The 23,002-nt window shown below is 35.7% G+C and overlaps 1 protein-coding gene across 1 annotated transcript; it reads right to left on the reverse strand.

Moving 5' to 3' along the window:
• Positions 1-10,301: 10,301 nt before the first annotated feature.
• LOC133520990 (uncharacterized) lies at positions 10,302-10,820 on the reverse strand. The gene has a single exon (XM_061855711.1). The coding sequence runs from the start codon at positions 10,818-10,820 to the stop codon at positions 10,302-10,304; it is 519 nt and encodes a 172-aa protein (XP_061711695.1).
• Positions 10,821-23,002: the final 12,182 nt, after the last annotated feature.

A 23,002-nucleotide genomic window follows, 5' to 3' on the forward strand; every position in this document is an offset into this window, starting at 1 on the left:
GTATGACTACTTTGTTTTAACTCAAAACGTCGCATTTAATGACGCGACGTCACAACTATCACAAGTGACCCTGATGTACGAAATAAATTTCCGCTCGAAAAAGCACAAAAATGAATTATGCTCTGGTAGTTAAGACTAAATTTTAAATATCTTTCAGAATCGTTTTATAGCACTAAAACCCACGTTTAGTTTAAGTTTGCGGTTATATCAAAAATACACACTGTAATACATAAGCGATATCATCCATAAACACAATATCGCCTGGTCACACACAATTAACAAAGCTGAATTTACGATAACTACTTCTAACAATATGTCCCACTTCTAAGTGTGTGTATACAGAGTTCCAGGAGCTTGAACACCTGCTCTCAGCTAATATATCATCTAAATTGCTGTAATATTAAATACGCAATTAGCTGAGTCATTGCGGCGGCGAGAGAATTAGCCGTGCAATTACAGAAGCAATTATTATCTAGCCACGATTATATTGTTCGCGACATATTCTTTCACCTTCCAATATGGTAGTTCAATAGGGACCGTGCGCGTTGGATGGTCTGCCATCTTGTGGTCTGAATCGGAACCATAAACATGCACATTTACACGTCAAGTGTTTTCTTGTGCATAGTAGGTTCTGCCATCTTGTGGGCTACATCGGAACAATAAACCTCACATTTACGCTTCCCGCCAAAAATCTGACAGCTCCTGTGCTGCCTCCTACAGTTCATGCACGCTCCCTATTTAAATAAAAGAAATACGGCCCGATTCGAAGTTTAAGATGCCTTTCTTTAAACAAAAACGTCACTTGACACTGGCGTATCTGATCAATACCCAACCTTCACAGTATCTAGACCTATTATTTGATGTAGTCGTATTAGTTTGAATCGGGCCGATAGTATATTAAATTAAATGAGTAACATAAGTAGCAGCAAAACTTTCGTCTTTCCTTGATATTTAGATAATTGAATCAACATCTTGAGACACGACCTAATATTCAGATCATTATAATTATTGCCAGTGTTTTTAACTGTAAGCCATTGGTCGATGATGACAGTGATGAGCATGATTGCAAAGTGGTAAAACAAAAATATTAGCATTGATTCGTATTGACAATAGTCTATACCTAGACTTTTCGACTATTTCTAAGTTACTTAAAATATAAGAAACAAATAATTATCACTTAGGCAAACAAATGCGCCTTAAATACTAAACCCGTTCCACGAATCATGTTAAAAATAAATTTTAATAAACAAGGGTTGATATTCATAATCCCCTTCAAGACCGTTCCGTGGAACTTTATTTATACCCAGCGATAAGTCGCGTGACTTCTTGTCTGTGCGAATAAAACTAGTCTGGGATTATGGCAGCTTATAAGTCACAACCAGCGGATTGGGTGCACTTTTACTGGCAAATTGACTAGTTTAGTACATCTTAATCCTTTGCAGCTGTAAAAGGATGTGGGTTCTGAGTGTATTGCTACGATAAATGCTGTATGTTTGTCTTTTTCAATTAAGTAGGTATGTACAGCGAGTAGCAAAAGTGCATACTTTTACTTAATGAATGGAATTCATTCATAAAGTGGGTATGTACTTTTGCAGCTGGATGTATATGTTATTTTGTTTATCAGTAACTAAGATTTATGTATGGAGTCCTAGTAATAAAAACATACGTAAGGCAATTTTTATTTTTAGTCGAAAATCTTTTTTTCGTCAGATTTTGATTTTTGGTGGATATACACCGTGTTTTTATTGAATTTCGTTAACTTCGGGGTATCGGTAAGTACGTTTAAGAAAACTAAATGACATAGATAACTTTAAAAAAAATTTTTTTTTTGTTTTTTTTTTACAATATTTATTTTTATAAAAAGTAACTAAATGTTGCATATAGCGTTGTTGTAACACGGGCATTACATTTAACTCAACCAAACAATTGAAAACTGTGACATATCAATGTCATTTCGAACGTCGATCGTCCGAGATAGTACTTACGTTTAGTAGCAAATGTATGAACTCGCACTAAATACTAATCAATAAGTAAACAGGCCCTAAGGCAAGTATACACGCTCGTAAGGGCCTTATAAGATAAAAATTAATGATTGATTAACTCCGAAATGGAGTTAATTAGACTATCGGTGTCTTTGAGAAAGTTACTTAATTTAAGCTCAGGAATGTACCCTCGAAATTAACGCATATCAAAAAAAAACACGGTGTATAGAGTACCCTATTCAATATCAAATTATGTCCTTGAAAAAGTTTTTCGTAAATTACCATTGGAAAATTTTATACATACATTTTTATTGGGGAAAATTAGGTTTTCCTATATATTCCGCCCGGAATGAGAGGCTTCCCAATTTTATCCGGATCTAAAGGAAGAGAAAATTCGACAACAAATAATAAACCTGCTCACTTACATGAGTTTTATTCAACTACTTACATTTCAAACCGTGACCACATCTAACAACTTATAAAATATGGGTATTTCTTTTAAAGATAAAGTTATTTACACGTTAAGGTGGTTCGATTTTCATACAAAAAACAATCGCTATTTATTAATTAATTACACAATATTATTACATAAATAGTTGCGCATCTATCTACTTTCGAATATTCATTTGCGCTAAATTAATAGAAAAACTTTGTTTCATACAGAAATCATGCAATAATCAACGTTATATTTTTATAAATTTTACTCATGTGTGTGTGACAAATGTCGTGTACAAATACATTGCGGCGTTGCCACTCCATGCCTCGGACGGTCATCGGCGCGACGTTGCGATGTTTGACGCGTTTTTAGCTGACTCTGTCGACACTGACACTCAGTGTGACCAGGCGTACGATAATTGTCGTACATGTACGATAATTTGGGCCCCGGTATGACGTAATGTTCCAAAGAGCATTATCGTACACTAAAGTACTATAATTTCAGCCCTTGGATGATGCCACCCTAAAAGTCTAGTAATTTGAAGCAAAATATGACACTTTCTCTCAGAAATAGGCTAAAATTAGTATCTTTTGGGTGTTCGGCTCCTTGGTGTAAGTTTAAAGTTTAAAATGTCACAATTTCCTGTATACCGTTTGAGTCTATCCCAAAAATACACAAACATAAACAGATTTTTTGCGCAATTTAGACGAAAATTTTCTTTTTTTTATTATTAATTGGAAATTTAAGTTTATTTTGCTAGACATTTTTAGGGGCTGCCTTTTTGATTGGCGTACGATATTTTTTTCAACGGTACAATAATATTGACACTCAAGTACGATAATTCTCTTCCGCTCACCTGGCAACACTGCTGAAACTTGACAGGACCTGGGGGCCTACCGCGAAAACCTAAATTCGCAAATTGCGGGGATCTTTCTCTTTTACTCTCACTAAGACGTAATTAGAGTGACAGAGAAAAATGCCCGAAATTGACGAATTTCGATTTTCCCGGTAGCCGTCCTGGTGCTTGAGGTACTTGATAGAAAACAACGCTGCCGCATGTTCTGAATTGTGATTTTATGTGTTTTTGGATTGAAAATGATAGCAACGTCTAAATCAAGTTACAAAAAGTCATCGATATTCTGGTCCGCGAAAAACCAGGAAAAGTGTAACTGTAATTGGAGTCTACAAAAATGACCAATTCATAGAAAATATGACCTAGAAACTAGTTCACTTTTATAAAACTCAATTTTGCCCGAGATTGTACTTAGGCGAATACCTAAGGGAGCTAAGTGTATTGATCTTGAATAATTAGTTGGCTAATACATATATGACTCCAACATGATATGGACATTTACATCATAACTATTATACCTAGTTGGTTACTAAGTTCTGTTACTCGATTTCTTTCTTTCTTCCTAGCGTTGTCCCAGCATATTGCCACAGCTCAATGGAGCTTGGGGTCCGCTTTGACAACTAATCCCAAGATTTGGCGTAGGCACTAGTTTTTACGAAAGCCACTGCCATCTGACCTTCCAACCCAGAGGGTAAAACTAAGCCTTGTTGGGATTAGTCCAGTTTCCTCACGATGTTTTCCTTCACCGAAAAGCGACTGGTAAATATCAAATGATATCTGTTCTGAAGTTCTGTTACTCGATTTGCAACCTCTTTATTTCCGTTAAAACAAATGCTACCGAAAAAATAAAAAATGACATAATGTGGTGGCTTTGTGAGCTATAATTATATACCACACATAACGCTTATCTCGTCGTATCTATAATGAATTGGGGCCCAAAAAGAGAATCGTATTCAATTTTTTTGAAACGCTTGTATTACTTTCTATATTAACTAAAAGTTGCCTTAAAATTCAGCTTTTATACTAATAACGGCTTTAAATATGTTAAATATATTTTGACAGATGCTTTCGCGCCCAAAACGCTCTTTGAAAATTGTGTGACGTCACAGTTTATGGTTTGACACATAACTACATACACACGTAGAAGATACGAACTGTCAACTGATATTTGTCATTTGTTGTTAATCGCCTAACTGTCAACAGTGTCAATCCGAGAGTTGTGACGTCATCAGAATCTTCAATGACGTTTCGAGTTTGGTCACGTGACGTGTGCCAAGATATTTTAAATTCAATATTTACAAAAATATGGTCATTACAGGTCCCCTAAAAGTAGTTTAACATGTTCTTATAATCCAAAAGAATTTATTGGGATACAATTATGCCCTAAGATTGGTAGATGGAAACAACCCTATTGCGTTGCACAAATGTGGGCACCCGCCAAACATGATTTTGGGTGTGTGTGTGGGTGTTCAGGGCTAACACACATTCATTTCTGTGAAAAAGGTTTGAAAACCGGAAACTGGAAACCGTTCTCGAACCAATAGTGAAGCCCTTAAGCCACACCCTATTTCAAAACCAGCCATGGATCTTTGAACAGGACTCAGCTCCTGCACATAAGGCAAAAACAACTCAAGCCTGGTTTCGAAGGAACAAAATTGACTTTATTGCCCACGAAGACTGGCCGTCCTCCAGCCCGGACCTTAACCTCCTGGATTATGCCATATAGCAGGTTATTGAGGAGAAAGCCTGTGCTAAACCCCACACAAATCTTAACTCCCTCAAGCGAGCCATAGTTAAGACAGTGACGGAATTAGACATGACAATCGTGCGTGCCGCTATTGATGACTGGCCTCGTCGTTTGAGGGCCTGTGTCAAAGCCAGAGGAGGCGATTTTGAATGATATTGTCATATGTAATTCCTGATTTTATGTACTTCATTTTAATATATACTTTATTAAACTTTCGTTGGTATATTTTATGTAGATAAAGATTATTGCAGTAACATAATTTAATAACCAACTAGGTAGAAAACAATGCAATACATAAACACATAAATTGGATATGATATGATCCGTTGAATGAAATTGACAATAAATAAAATAAATAAATAATTTTCTATCTCTAGGCATTGTGTGAAACTTCTAGTTGTGTCAAAATATCGGGAAATCAATAATATAAACAAACATGGTAAATATCTCATTTCTTTTTATAATGGTTATAAATAGAAGGCCATGCAATTTTGTAACTCACTGTAATTTAATTAAATGTATCGTAAAAAAAATGTTTTAATTCTACTGTAAAATAGTACCTACTTTTTTAAAGGCTGGGCAGTAAGGGATTGCTTTAATTTTAGAACAAAACAGCGTTTTTTTTTTGAAAAAAATACCGGAAAATCTGACTTACAAATTTGGACTTTCTTAGGTTCATTCTACTTAGAATCTTCTCCACCCTAGCATTAAAGAAAGATATCCTAAAATATCCATACCATTACGTCACATTTTAGTGTGAAAGAAATTTCAATGTAAAACTAAAATTTCAATACAAATTTTCGGGTTTTTTTTAGCACGAGGATTGATTATGCTAGTGATTCTGAGTTGGAAGAACCCAAAAATATCATGATGTGTGAGAATCAGATTTTTAATATTTTTATGGAAAACGCTTATATTTCTCATAAAATAATTTATTAATAATAGGTACTTGATAATACTGATAACAAAAAAAAAATTAATGAGTCTCGAACCCACATCCTCTTGCATGTATTTCCACGTACATACCGCAACGCTATTGAAGCCTACTCACGCTGTGCCAAATTGTCTACTACAAGGATCCCAGTAAGACTGTTTGAATGTGTGAGTGATACTTAGAAATAGAGTCAAGAAACATTCTGTCGACATTAAGGGGTAGTTTTTGTACAATGAAGTGTTCAATGTTTGTTGTAATAGTTCAATATTTATTTAAAGAGTGCGCTAAACATAATTTACAGTATAGAAATACCAAGACTACTCCACAAAAAAATTAAAACTCAAAATTTGCAATTGTGGCGCCATCTAGTGAGGTTTAAGCTTTGGGTAACCTAGTCGAACCACCTTAATTAAAGTTCGTAAAAAGGCTTTAATAAAAACGAAGATAATATTAAAGGCTTTCATCTGTTATGAATAACGGCCCGATTCGAAGAATGAAATACGATAACGATAAGTTCTAGTTTAGAGTTCTCATTTAAATATCGTTTGTATGTCGTATAATTGACAGAAACAGCTCGATTCGGGCAACCAATGTCACTTTGACGTAAGAAATATCGTAGATAGATCTTATTGGGATCGCAGCGGAATCGAAATAAACGTCAATTTTGACATGTCGTTTAGTTATCGATCTTTTAAAGATTTTTCCAAGATCTTATACGTGTCTTAATCATTCTTCGAAACGGACCGTAAAGATTCATTCAATGATATTATATAACTATGGATAGGTTATACTCAAAACATAAGGGGCATAAAAAATACTTCCATATAAATATTTCTATACCTACAAAAAAATTGTTATTATTGATTAATTTTCGTATTCCATTCATCTTTGTCAAACTCGTAGTTAAACGTGAGCTTGTCTCTTTCTCAATTGGTGAGCGGGAGCTCGTTAGAACGTGTACATTTCTCGCTTGCCAAGGTGTGACTGAAGGCAGCTTGTACAATTTGTCACAAGACTTCAATTATGGAACGCGTATAACATAACTTGAGTTATAATAAATCATTAATTTATTACGATCCTATTTATTGAGGTTAGAAAAAACAATGGAATGGCTTTAAATCATTCTAGATTAAATAGATCTCCATCTTTACTTATACTTGTGTTTTTAGGGTTCCGTAGCCAAATGGCATAAAACGGAACCCTTATAGTTTCGCCATGTCCGTCTGTCTGTCTGTCTGTCTGTCTGTCTGTCTGTCTGTCTGTCTGTCTGTCCGAGGCTTTGCTCCGTGGTCGTTAGTGCTAGAAAGCTGAAATTTGGCATGGATATATAAATCAATAAAGCCGACAAAGTCGTACAATAAAATCTAAAAATTTAATTTTTTTTATGGTACCTCCCCTACACGTAAAGTGGGGGTGAATTTTTTTTTTCGCTTCAGCCCTAGAGTGTGGGGTATCGTTGGAAAGGTCTTTCAAAACTAATAGGGGTTTTCAAGAAACATTTTTTGATAAAGTGAATATATTCGGAGATAATCGCTCCGGAAGAAAAAAAAAATGTGTCCCCCCCCCTCTAACTTTTGAACCATAGGTCCAAAAAATATGAAAAAAATCGTGGAAGTAGAGCTTAAGAAAGACATTAAATGAAAACTATAGCGGACATGATCAGTTTAGCTGTTTTTGAGTTATCGCAAAAAGTTTTCCCTTCATAGTAAAAAGACTTACTTTAATTAGGTACTGATTATGCAAATTTGCCTATTTGTTTAACTCGGGTGAAAGGTACCGTTTCATCCCTTGGTTAACAATTTACTATACTTTAAGCTCCAGTTTAGCTTATTGTGAAGGAAGAGTAACTACGGAACCCTACACTGAGCGTGGCCCGACATGCTCTTGGCCGGTTTTTTTGGTTTAATTTAAATATAATTCAATCTAAATGTGCTCGCACACATTTTGATCTCACAGCAAGAGTAAACAAACCCGTTCCAAGCTAATATGAATAACATCATTTAGCATAAATAAACAGATACATATATGAGGATACAATAAGGTTCAATTTCTACTGTCACACATTTCCATCAGAATTGAATCAACAATGGTGCATTCTTGGCACGTTCGCCTTGTATCATGGGGGATGTCATCGTAATAAAATAATATTACGGGTGCCACATTTGCATTGTTTTGTATTGATTTCTTTGAATCCGTGGGAAAATGTTTAGAAAATTTTCTTTTAATGGTTGACTTACGGCAGAGCGTGTGTTGTTTTTTGATTTCATATCGTCTGTTTTATGTAACTCTAAATAAACATTTAACGTCGAGCAGGAGAGCAACTCCATGGCGATACTGAAATTTAAACGCGATTGAATATTCGACAATATTTTGATGTACATTTACCGCTGAGCTACGGTCGTAGCGCTACGTTGGGGCCGATAACGTGGGTTTCCCGGTATGTAGCGGAAATGCCGTGGCAAATCGATAACGTGTCATGATTAGCGCTGAATGGGTTAAAGATAATCAACCAATATATGTGAGATAATGTATTCCTATCTATATGTTTTATAACAGCTCGTCACGACTGTCTAACTCTAGGTTACGTACATATTGTCTAGAATGTCTTAGAATAGTTGTATTTTTTATTGATTTATCCGAGTAAACAAACATGTACTTTTTTTTTTAATTTGGCCAAGTGTCATTTCACACTTTCCAATCTGTTTCCCAATAACAGTATAAACTATAAACAAATGTAAATCCCTCTTCCACTTTCACTCCAAATCAAAACAAAACGTATTTTGTTCCAAAGTAAAACTTATCTTGTTCGGGCACTGACGGCAATAAGCTCGTCTCGTATTCCGATTCTGGGGGCAAATAAACCGTACGTCCAGATAGGGACGTGACTGGCCACTCCAATTATTTGACCAGGATAGGACGGATGGACAGAAATCACTTTGTGTTATTTCAGTTTTTTAGGCAAACAGATCAGTGCACGGACTGTGACAAGTAAGGTTTAAAAAATCTTTGGTAAAATATTTAAAGTGCTATTGCGTTATGTAAAGATAACTTGTTTGACTTTTAAATGTCAAGAGTGATTAGAGGTACAGTCACGTCTAAAAATATCGATACGGACAAAATGCCAAAAATATGTATACTTATCTTAATATAATATTATGGGCAATAAGGTCGTGTATATATAATTTTGTCACTTTGTCCCTATCGATACGATTTTTAACGCAGCAGTAAGAACAATGTAATTTTTTCTATATTCCGTTGATCGCATGCGTTCAATGCTGCGTTAATTGCACAAAACAACCAAGCACTTCAAAATCATGGCAAGGATATAAAAATCCTTGAATTCAAATTGTGAAGCGACCAGTTAGAGTGTAGTGGCTATTAACAATTTACCCTTTAAAAAAGGAACTGTTTTGAATATGAGCAATATCGGTATCCAGACATAGATCAATATATTATTGAATTTTTCTGTAGAGTATTTTAAAATCCGAGCACAACACTACGTGCGAAGCTATATGGTGCCATGAAATGTGTCTGCAACTGAATGGGACCTAGCCAATCCTTTAAACGTTTGATCCAAAGAATTGTAAATATTTAACATACGGAATGGAGCGAAGCTGTAAAGAACTAGATACAGAACAATATTGGCTCATGGAGATTTCAGACAAGCAACAAAGAAAATTTGCACTTGTAGCCTGTGGGAATCAGCTATACGAAGAAAGCTTTTAACGCCCTTGCTAGTCCTTTATAATAACTCGTTCAGGATGTTGATGGGGCAACCACGCCACTGCAGTGCATCGGGGATGTTCGCGGAAGCTCGCACGGCCGACTTCAATAATGCGTAAGTGCCAACAGCCTTCTAAGGATGATCGCGGCGGCTAATGAGAACTCTATAGTTGACCACTGGGCAAAGTTGCATGCTTCATTAGTAAGTTATGATAAATGACATTTAATGAGACCTGCGGCTGCATCACGGTCGCATTTTTATCACTTATCACTATGCCTGTCACGTTCTAACAAGTAAGTAAGTGCGAAAGTGACAGGCATATTGACACATGATAAAAATGCGACTGTGCTACAGCCGCTGTTTGTTATTTGTTGTTATTGTCCAATTTAAATATCTCTAAATTTTATTATTCTTTTCTAATTTATTTTTATTAATTATTTTAACTTAGTCCAATATAACACACATACTTAGTCCAATTTTATAATGTGAATATTTAAATATGATATGAGCGAAAACTTCTCTTCTTCTTCCGGCCTTATCCCATCTTATTTGGGGTCTTCTCTCCTAATCGTCTTTCTCCAAAGGTATCTTCTCTGGGTCATCTTTGGGTCTATTTTACTATTCGTTAGGTCTTTTTGATGGTAGCTATCCATGTGAGTCGGTGTCTTCCGCTCTTTCTTGGATCTAGATTGGCATTAAGCACTTTTCTTGTCATGTGGTCCTCCTGTCGCCTCATGACGTGGCCGTACCATAGTCTGGTTTCTGCTAATTTGTCCTGTATGCGCCTTACTTTGAAGGTTCCTCTTATGTAATGGTTCGGCACTTTGTCTAACAGGGTGACCCAAGCCGACCACCTGAGCATTCTCATTTCGGCTACGTGTAATTTATCCGATTGTTGCTTCTTGAGCGACCAACATTCGGCACCATATATCAGAGCTGGCCTGAAAGCTGTTTTATAGATTTTGTCTTTGACACCTATTGGCATTCTTTGATCGCAAATCACACCCGCGAGGTCCCTCCACTTCTGCCAGCCCGTGTTTTTGCGGTGTATAATGTCCGCGTCGATAGTGCCGTCGTTTGATATTATGCTGCCCAGGTATTTGAAACTCTCAACAGTTTTGACCACAGAACCTTGCAAATACATAGTGTGCTGCTTGTTGTTGTTGGTGAAATTACAATACATATATTCTGTTTTTTGTCTACTGATTCTCAATACTGCTCTTTCAAGGACATTCCATCACTAGTGACTTTTGGAGGGTTATTGGGTCTTCGTCGATCAGCACCACATCATCCGCGTACAAGATACACCAGGGTATTGGTTGCTGGACTTTAGCTGTCAGGTAGTCCATTACAATGTTAAACAGCAGTGGGCTGAGTGCAGATCCCTGATGTACGCCGACTTTTACTTCGAATTCATTGCTGGTTCCTGCCGGGCAACGTACTTTTGTCGTAACGCTTTCATACAGTCAGCATCAAAAGTAGCGGATCAAACAAGGTTTCAAAACTATCTACCATTCTGTTACAACTTAACAAAATGTGGTGGTTCTATATGTAGAACAATTAGGAAGGTAAAAGATATGCTTTTGAATGTAAATTTTAGAGATTTACCTATATTTGGAAAAGTTATCCGGAATATCAGATACTTTTGGCGCGTTGTTTCATGCGCTACTATTGATGCTGACTGTACATGTCGGATATTATCCTGATATAGCATTCGGGTACTCCCTGTGATCTCAAGGCCTTCCAGATCAATGGTCTAGGGATACAGCCGAAGGCCTTCTCAAGGTCTATGAAAACCATGTGTAGGTCCTTCCTAGCCTCTCTATGGGATTCTGTTAGAATACGAATGGTATAGTCAGTTGTCGCAACCTTTGATTAATTACTCGCTCCCAGATTTTTAAGCTGTGTGATATAAGTTTTATGGCTCGATAGTTTTCGCACAGTCTTATGTCGCCCTTGTTCTTATAAAAGGGGACCAAGTAGCTTTTACGCCACGTGTCCGGAATCCCATCGGATGGAAATTTATTGAAAAGAGTGGTTAGGAAACCCACTCCCGCGTTGCCAAGCTTTTTTCACAGCTCTGCTGGTAGGTCGTCGGTTCCAGTTACTTTGTTGTTGGCAATATTACTTATGGCTAATTTGACTTCTGGAGGAGTAATTGCGGGCCAGGGACCTTCAACTGGTGGCTTCAATATGAGCGCAAACTTGAAATAAATAATTTTATTTTATTTTATTAATAAGTTGTCCTTGTCAGACCGAGCTATATTAATATGATTGAGATGTCTATCGATTTGTCAAAACCTAAAAAATGTGTTAAGTCTAGAATCTGCTCTAGACAAATAAGTACAGAAAAAACGCGTAGGTTGTTGCGAAATATCACCGAAATTAATGTATTTAAATTATCTTTTTGAGGTTTTTAAATTGAAAATGGCAACTAGATTATTTATTGGGGTTTTTTGACGTTTGTTTATGTTTAGCGTACCTACTCGTTTTTTATAAGGAACAGAATAAAATAACACTGGTTTGTATTCGCGTCAAGTCTAACTTGAATAAACAGCTAGCCTAGACTCATATAACGCTCAAATGTATCTGTATATTAAATCTCAAAAGCAAAAGCTGGCTTCCCGTGGCTTAATTCCAGCGGTGGTCACGCACAAAGGGACGGGATGGCGGGCATTTTCCATTTCGTCACGCCTGTAACAGTTTGTCGATGCGGAAATATAAGCGTATTCGGAGACGGTGACCAAAGGGTAAAGCCACCACGGCTCGAGTAACTTGATGAAACGTAGATAGCATTCGGTGAAGGCCTTTCATATTTATTAGCTTGAGGTTCAGTAATCTTAAGTGTGGGTACTAGGGAAATAGCGTTGATATCGTTTAACTTTTACTATAAGTAGGTAGGTATATTAAATGTGCTAATGCATTTTTAATATGTTTTTTTTTATATTTAGTTCCATCTATTTATACAACTTGTGTATGGATTTTGTTTTCAATTTCTAAGCTATAGCAGTTTTTGACAGGATAAAAATACCAAAATTAAAATAATGAAATTGTATGATATAAATTATATTCTTGAATATACAAATAAACAGTAAAATGTTGCTATGAGAACCAGATCAATTTCTATCTACACATATAAATCACAGATGTAGAATTTCGCTTCTAGACTTGTGATCTATGTATATAGCTCGGATGAAAATGGCTACATATTTTAGAGAAATTTATATTGGAGTATAAAACATTTGGTCTATTTTTTGTTAATATATGTCGCGAAATATTTACACTGAATCGCGAAGTAATTTCACTAGTGGATACATTTCTATTAATGACAAAGATACAAGTAGCATGTTAAAAAATTAAGAAACGTGTAGGGCCGAAAGGCAAAACAAAAGAAGGGGGGTAAATCTAAATAAGAACCACCCAGAAAGTTCTGGGTAATAAAATGGGGTCTAAATTATGAATCAATCATCTGAAGCAATCCTTTGACCCATTTTACGTAATCAAGGTAATAGCGTTATCATTGATTTACGGGCCTGTTTGCGCGGGCCTGATTCGCTTTAATTAGAGGTGGCCAAATATTCAAACTGTGGGATACGATTTGCAAGCTTACCAATACCAGGATACCACACATAGGCTTCGATAATGTATTTGAGAATACATAAGTCATAATTTACACACCAAGCAATTTTTAAACAAGGAAATTAGTAGCTAGGCCGGTACAGTACATCTAAAAATGTATGAAGAAATCAATTTAAGTGAGTAGTTCAGTTTAGTTTTATATGCTTAGGAAAAGAAAGGCGAATGAATTGATAAGATAGAGAATGAAAGAAAGATATGCTACTCCGACCCCAAGTGAATGGGAAAAGGGTAAGCGAACAAAGTTTACTAATATATGTACATTTTTTTTAATATTATTTTTTTTAATATTATAGGACATTATTACACAAATTAACTAAGTCCCACGGTAAGCTCAATAAGGCTTGTGTTGCGGGTACTTAGACAACGATATATATAATATATACATATTTATAAATACTTAAATACATAGAAAACATCCATGACTCAGGAACAAATATCCATGCTCATCACACGAATAAATGCCCTTACCAGGATTTGAACCCGGGACCATCGGCTTCATAGGCAGGGTCACTACCCACTAGGCTAGACCGGTCGTCGAAATTATTACTTATCTTCCTTAGATTAATTTATAATATCTCATTTTAATACACTTTCTCCATAGATTACCAGAAAAATACACACTAAAAATATGTTAATTAAACAGCAAAAGCTTTCATTATTAATAAAAATTTACATTTCGATACATATTCGTAATGTTTTATTTAAATATGTGATTTTGTTCTAAATGTATTTCGATAACCATTAAAAGTTGATTTAATTTAGATAAACTAAAAGGTTTCACTTCGAATAGGTTTACTGATAAGATAAGTATTTATTAATGTTACAATGAACATTAATACTGACTAAATAAATACAATTATTCAAAAAGCTAGGCTGTTTATCTCCCAAATAAATTAACAGACCACTAGTCTGATCAATTTTTGAAAATGCTGATTTGAAAGGTCATTAAATTTATAATAACTGCCTACTTTTTCCTCTTTCGTTTTGAATCAACAATATTGAAATTTTACTTCTCTTTCACGAGATTAACAAACCTTTCATAATACCTTATATTGATAAAATTTTTACATAAAGTGTGGTCGCGTGATTCTACCTTTGTGTTGGTCTTTACTGAGAATAAAATTATTACTCTCTCGTTCGCTCGGGTACATTTAATATTTACTCGAAATATGGCATACTTTTACTTTAAGCGCACTGACCGAGACAGCTCAGTACTGTAGCTTTTGAATTTTCATTGCTACTTTAATATACAAAATTGGTGGCTGCTACTCGTAAATAAAAAATAAATGAGAATTCAGGCAGAAAATGATAGTTGAAAAATATTTAGGGCGTCTGTATATTAGTATTAATAACTAATATTGTAATAACTTCCTAACATAAAAGTACCTACTTGTTATATTAACAATACCCATACGATCTTTAACTTCACCTTCAAGAGAAGAGCGTACTTCCATCTTAGAGGCCACCAACTAACTTACAACCAATCTGGTAATGTGGGTGTCTATGGGCGACGGTAATCGCTTATGATCAGGCGATTGGTCTGCTCGTTTGACTCCTATATAATTAAAAACAATGTGGTACCTACATACCAAGTTAAATTGTTATACTATTATCGATAAATAATAATAATAATGCATATTAATTATAAGATGTAATGTTTTAAAAAGATGTGTCCCGCCGAGTTTCTTGCCGGTCCATATTGGGATACCCTCCTCCGATTAAGGGGGGATTTAAATCTTTTATCCATTATAAGAGTTAAATGCGTCTCACTCTTAACAGTGATAATATACAACCAAAATAGTGTGGATATGATAAAGCTTAATTTAATATACCCCCAGCCGCCCATCGATTCGCACACCTTGCGGTTCCTCATGCACCTGACCCATATGCCGTGCCGTGACGACGACCACTTTTAATTTTGGGTCATCGGCTGACATTGAACTTCCTCTGTCCCCTGGGGCTATTGTTTAGCGTCAGTCTACAACAGGCTTCGGACTTTGATTAATCATTTATGCCTCTTTGTGGGGGTAAAAGCGAGTACGTCATTTGTTTTTTTTCACAGCAGTTTGATTAGTACCTAGCTGAATCGCGAAACGCTCGTACCAAATTACTAAAATCCCACAAATACACATGGTTTTAGAAACGTTTGTGGTCTAGTGGTAACGCATTCTCCAAGTGAGTTTTGAAAACAATGACGGGACAACGCTAGGAAGATGATGATGATGGCACATGTTTTTAGAAGAATCTCATGGCCCAAAACGAAACGCATTGCGCATGCATCATGACCGTCTTACGGCCCGATTCGAAGAATAATTAAGACACGATTAAGATCTTGGAAAGATCTTTAAAAGATCGATAGCTAAACGACATGTCAAAATTGACGTTTATTTCGATTCCGCTGTGATTCCAATAAGATCTATCAACGATATTTCTAACGTCAAAGTGACATTGGTCGCCCGAATCGAGCTGCTTCTGTCAATTATACGACATACAATTGATATCTAAATAAGAACTTATCTAAACCAGAACTTATCGTTATCGTATCTCATTCTTCGAATTGGGCCGTTAATACATTTTTGACGTTCGGAATCACGACCCAAAATCATCCAGTATTTTGTCTGTATGAAGGTACACTGTTTCTAACATATGCAATTATGCATGAACAGTATTCTGATGTCTCATTTTTTTATTTTTCTATAGTACCTATGAGTAAAACTGTTTTAGTTTACCTACTGATAAAATAATTCATAATTTACACTGCCCTGACATTTCCTTTCTCCTGCACTTGCATCGTAAAATAACAGCCAGATTCTTGCGGTCATCCAACGGCACGTAGGAACTCTTGCAAATTTAGCTATCCAAGTGGCGAAAATTGAAAACTATATCTGCTTTTAAGATTTGGCTCTCTTTATTTTGCAGAAGCGCCAATCTGAGCCGCAAAAATAGCTTGGTATTTCCCTGGAGCTGCAGATACGAAATTGCATTACATTGCAGGTCGTAACTTGCTTACTGAATGTGATTTTATATCTCTAGTTGCACACATTGACGTTTACGTTGCGCAGCTAGAGTAAATACTTATTAGGAGGAGTGTTATTAGCGGAAACATGTTAGGGTAATAGGATTAAAATAGTTTACTCTAGAAACGGTAGGAGATAAAATAACAAGTTTATAAGGAGGTATTTTTGTATAACTAGAACTTTGTTTACCTAACTTTAACGCTAGGTATGTACTTTTGAAATTGAAACGACCCGCGATCATACGTACTGAGTCGCAAACAACATCAAACCAACTTAGGCACATAATTTTAGAAAGGAACGTATATTCTTATAGAAAATCTATTAATTTTATTTTTGACTTTTTTACCGATATGTGCATTAGTTTACTATAAGTACACAGTTTGTCCGCGGTTATCATTTTGTAATAAAATCCAGCGTTAAATGAATGCAACTACCAAAAACATCTTTTCCTACTCCTCTACTGTTATCTGTCATTTATGCATTCATTAACACGAATATAAGAACATACATAAAAGGTTTCAAGAAAAGTCTATATTGTCTATTCCTTATAATAGCTCTTGTGCTTTTAATCGCTATAACGTTACTGCGATTAATGGCTACCAACCTAACAAAACCAAAACGAATACAGTTTTAAACTAAGTGCATTGCTGCCAACTTACAGAATATTAATTTGGTTGCATAGTAAAAATAATTACTTCATAAGTCAGAAACACGCATGTGACACCCGTAATATAGCAACACCCATAGACTACGAAGACCGCTTAGCGTTGCTTGTTAGTCTCCGTAGGCTACGGTGGCCAAAATTGAGTAAAAACTGTCCAAAGATTTAATTTAGCAAGTAGCAAGTACCAGGGCCTCATGAGTTACGAGAAGGTGTCGCTGACCGGCCGGCCGCGGCCCGGGGCGGGCCGGGCGCGTAACAAGGGATGCTCGCGCGTCTTGGCTATATACTTTTGCTGTAATTTGTTTACCTAAATTAAGATTTATTTTTGTTGACTCGTAGGAAAAATATTGTATGCAACGTTGTATAAGTAGGTCAAAAAATGCTCGTGGCGTATTCCTTTACAATGTTCGCCTACGCCTTCGGCTCCTGTAACTCACGCCACTCGCCTTTTTTGACCCTTCTTATACAACTGTTGCATAAAATACTATTATATTCACGAAATATATTTTACTCGTAAAATATTCCAATATAAACCATATCTGTCAAATGCAGATAGTTTTCAGTCTCGTATTGTTTATTATTTTATTATCTTTAGTTTCGATGTTTATTAATCAGTAGTTCACCCGTCTTGTTTGAATATTTTCCATGCAAATGCATATAACGGAAAAACTTTTAAAATGACTTATCTCAATTATCGTTCACTTACAATATTAACCCTATTTCGTTTCCAGGAAAGTTCAGTTTTATAAAAGTGTGCATTTAAGTTATATCTATAAATTGGAAAATTACTTGAAATTGCAACTCGGTTTGGACAAATCAGCAGCAGACTTTAGCATTATACATGTTTTCCCAACTATGTACATACTTATGTTATATTAGGTACCTTTTTAGAGTTCCGTAGCCAAATGGCAAAAAACGGAACCCTTATAGATTCGTCATGTCCGTCTGTCTGTTCGATTATGTCACAGCCACTTTTTTCCGACTCTATAAGAGCTATACTGTTCAAACTTGGTAAGTAGATGTATTCTATGAACCGCATTAAGATGTTTACACAAAAATAGAAAAAAAAACAATAAATTTTGGGGGTTCCCCATACTTACAACTGAAACTCAAAAAATATTTTTTCATCAAACCCATACGTGTGGGGTATCTATGGATAGGTCTTAAAAATTATATTGAGGTTTCTAATATCATTTTTTTCTAAACTGAATAGTTTGCGCGAGAGACACTTCCAAAGTGGAAAAATGTGTGCCCCTCCCCCCCCCCCCCCCCCGTAACTTCTAAAATAACAGAATGAAAAATCTAAAAAAAATATATGATATACATTGCCATGCAAACTTTCACCGAAAATTGGTTTGAACGAGATCTAGTAGGTAGTTTTTTTTTTAATACGTCATAAAATTTAAAAAAAAATTTTTTTTTCATCAGACCCATACGTGTGGGGTATCTAGGGATAGGTCTTCAAAAATGATATTTAGGTTTCTAATATCATTTTTTTCTAAACTGAATAGTTTGCGCGAGAGACACTTCCAAAGTGAAAAAAAGTGTGTCCCCCCCCCTGTAACTTCTAAAATAACAGAATGAAAAATCTAAAAAAATATATGATATACATTACCATGCAAACTTCCACCGAAAATTGGTTTGAACCAGATCTAGTAAGTAGTTTTTTTAATACGTCATAAATGGTACGGAACCCTTCATGGGCGAGTCCGACTCGCACTTGGCCGCTTTTTTTTACTAATCTTGATCATGATTCACTAGTTAAATTAATTTGTAGTAATGAAATAATTTTGATTTTTGCCATTTAAAAGAGACAACTAAGTAAAGTATAAGCTCCAGTATCGGGCACTCTTAATAAATAATAAATAGGTACATCTTTTTTACATAGGTAGTAATAACATTAATTTATTTTTACACCATGACACATTTTTTATACAAATAAGATTTTTTAATCAAGACTGGCATAGCGACACAACGAGGGCGTTTGCTGTTTCACATTATCATCACTGATGGGCGTTAGGTGTTTCTTATGTATGTAAGTATTTATAAATATTTATATATTATAAATACTATCCTATACCCAACTATTCAGAAAGTGGAGTGGGAACTATAGCCCAAGCCCTCTCGAACATGAGAGGAGGCCTAGCTGTGCCCAGCAGTAAGACGTAATATATAGGCTGAATTATTTTTAACATTATTATAATTACATACCGTTGTTTAAGTACCCACAACACAAGCCTTAATGGCCGAGCATTAATGTAGGACTTAGTCAATTTGTGTCATACTGTCCTATAATATTTATTTTTAATTATTGAAGAGGGTTCTCTTGTTTAGCCCAAATGTTAGGGACTAACCTGGCTATGTTGACATTCAATTTACCACTGATATCTACATATAAATGCAAACATCGTGTTTAATACAGCGACCTCAGCGCCAATAAAAAAAGGCACGTGCCTCAGAATAACATCGTCGCCTATTAACTTTAACGTTATTTTCGAGGGTCCAATCATCCTGAAAGGCCATAACGTTTTAGAACATCATGTTTAAAGTGTATTTAGATGTCCCGGCCGTCATAAATGGTACAGTGTTGTATAGTCGTCAACCTATGGACTTTAGTGTTTGTACTATATAATATTGCGGATTATTTACTACAGCAACTGAAGCATAATCTTAAAGTTAAATTGGAATGATGCACAATCTACATAGAGTACATTCAATCTACATATGCACGATCATACTTAGATCAATATCATTGTTGACTTCTTTATACTAATTTTTATTACAAAAATAGGATTTTATTTACTCTGACTAATTGACTATAGGTATACAATATAGGTGACTTGTTCTTCTTTTTGACTTATTATTAATGTATCCATTGGGCTATAGAGAAAAATGGTTTTCACCACATTACTGTAGTAAAATAACGTAAAGTGACGGTATAAAATAATTGTAGTAATTATAAAACGTCAGCTCATAGCTATATGTGAGCCAATACTATAAATTGTACTCGTTGACTACACTAAATCACTATTTTGAAACGAAGACTAGTCATGAGTATAACCCACCTGCGATTGCCATGGAAACCATCACCCATTGGCACGAACTCTTTGAGTTATGGATCGCCGACGCAAAAAACAACAGTTTTGAGACCGGAATCGATTTCAATAACCTGCAGTAACTACTGCATGCATTTTTTTATATACCAAGACGGTGGCAAACAAGCATACATCCCGCCTGATGGTAAGCAGTCACCGCAGCCTATGGACGCCTGCAACCCCAGAGGCAATTTAGACTGACAACTACGGTCTTTGTAGTAAATAATCAAATTTTATTTTGTTGTTGCACCTATTGGAATCCAAGTTAAAACTTACAACTGAAATACTCCAGCCGGACGTTTTCACATGACGTGTTTACAATACAATAACAAGTAAATAATATTTTTATTAGGAGTTTATTATTAAATTATGCGGTAGGTAATTAAGGGTATTTTGGACCCGGGTATGTCGTTAAGCTACGGCTAAAAGAGAAATATGGGCACTGTGAATGTCATCACGCTTTGTGTGGTAGGGCGCAGCACAGCTGGCTACACCCTTGACCAAATAACACTAAACCCTACTCATAGTGTAGAGTTCTTGCCGGTGAGTAAGCCAGACCTCAAAGAGAGTACGGAGTGTAGGGTCGGCAACGCGCATGTAACACCTCTGGAGTTGCAGGCGTAAATAGGCTACAGAGACTGCTTACCATCAGGCGGGCAGTATGCTTTTTGTCACCGACGTAGTATTAAAAAAAATAACAGGTTGCACTTCGGGAGTGCCGCCAGAAGTGAAAACTTGAATATTAACGTTGTGCATTTTTGAAATTTTGGAGACCCAACAACACAAAGATATAATACAATACAATTCTTCTTCTTCTTTTCATTCTGTTACCCCCTGCTGGGGTGTAGGGCTCGAACCATTTTCTTCCACTGACTCCGGTCCTGGGCAGCTTGGGTAACCTCCTCCCACCCCATCCCCAATACACCCAACTCTTGCTCCACGGAACGGCGCTAAGTAGATTTAGGGCGACCATGTTTCCGTTTTCCGGGCATCTTCCAGGTCAGGGCCACCTTGGATAGGTGGGTGTCAGGCTTTCTGAGGATATGCCCAATCCAATGCCATTTGCGCGTTTGGATCTCCTTATGTACGGGTGCTTGTCCGGTTAACGGTTACAATTAACAAAGATTAAACCTCTTTAACCGTTATGACAGCACTTTTATTATGAAGAAAATAAAATGTCACACTTGAATGAGATACGATTTTTCAAGAGTAACCAGGCTTCGATGACATTCAATTTGCACGTCAACATGATGTCACGGGTCCGTCTTACGAATTTTCAATGTGACGGCCACGTGACCTGACGCAAGTTTAACATTTTTTCCCCATCACAAAAAGTGCACAGCACCGCTATAGAAGTTTTCATTAACAAGTACAGGAATTATAATAAAATGTCACTATAAAATAAACGTCAGCGGACCAACGTACTCTAATCAATAAAAAAAACATTACCTCACATGTATGGTCGTAAATATTGTTATATTTAAAACTAAATCTTAAATTACAAACTTTATAACATAAAACAATAAATACATCAAAAAACGCTTTACTTTCCTAGAAGTAATTAATGATACCTACTTACCGTAATAAATAACGATAAGTGGTTTCCAGAAAATTAAGCAGCATTATTTTTTACCTAAAGTTAATTGTGCCTAAAAATAACGTAAATCTTACACCAAACATTAGATAACCCAGGCGTAATTCTAAAAACCTGGCCATAATATTAATTAAGCACAAAAGACTGAATCCACAATTTTGATTACTTTAAAAATACTAAAATAGACTGAGATAACAAAGATTTTCGACAAAGAATTTCAGCTTATCTTCACAAAGATTTCAAGAGTCTTATGAATCTTGAGATTAACTAGGCTTTAGTGACGATGTGATTAATTATTTAGTAATAAAATGCCTTAGGCTGCTGTATTTTGTGTAAAGCGTGACCTGCCACCCTTAGTTGGCCTGGCGGCTTTGTTATAATGAATTCATGTCTAAACCACAAACGCAGAATTTGGTCTATAGTTTGCTTCAAGGCTTAGCAATCTGCGGGAGCTATGGATTAGGTTAAGCCTTACAAAAATATACATATGTATATGTACTTCTTCAATGCGAAGAGTATTTTTATTTACCGTGACTAATAGAATAAATAATTGTGTAGGTAATTACATTAATATCTCACAATTTGTATACTAACAATTTCAACGCTTTTGAATTAGAAATATATCTTAAAATGTAATATATTGTGAAGGGTACTTTGAAAAAACTCGTATCTCACACTGTTAGTAAAAGTTGAAACGCAGTAACTCTGTATGTATCCCATACATATATTATTATCACATTTTTCTTTTAAATATACCGAACAAGATACGAGTTTTTTTCAAAGTAGTGACGATCCTTAATTTGATCGAATATCACAACTTCAAGAATACACAAATAAAGCGGTTCTTTTTCAATCAATGTATATAGGTACGTATATTTTCACGTCAGCAGCTCGAACAAGGGTAATTTGCTGCTTAAAAACAGGAGCAAAATCGCATTTTGCTCACCGAGTGAGACAAAATAACATTCAAGTGACCTTTAGATTCGAATGTCATTTCAACGTGCGGGGCCTAATACAAGTGCGAAATATTTGGATTCTATTGTCTTTATCCCTTTCACGTCATTAGCAAAAAGAAAGAGACAATAAAGTGCATACGTAATTCAACAGTATATTGACGGTTTATAATAGACCCCCGAAATAAGTCAGACCGCATCCTTCCAAAACACCCTACGAGTCTTCATTCGTAATAATTCATTAATGAAATACAAGTTTAAAATTTAATAAAAACACCATATTTTACGTATTTTATTATACAATCAAAACAATGAACTTATACAAATTTACGCAATTGTTACGCAGTAAATAATTCTACTTAAC

Source organism: Cydia pomonella, chromosome 9 (genome assembly GCF_033807575.1).
Source record: "Cydia pomonella isolate Wapato2018A chromosome 9, ilCydPomo1, whole genome shotgun sequence".
NCBI classification, from domain to species: Eukaryota; Metazoa; Arthropoda; class Insecta; order Lepidoptera; family Tortricidae; genus Cydia; species Cydia pomonella.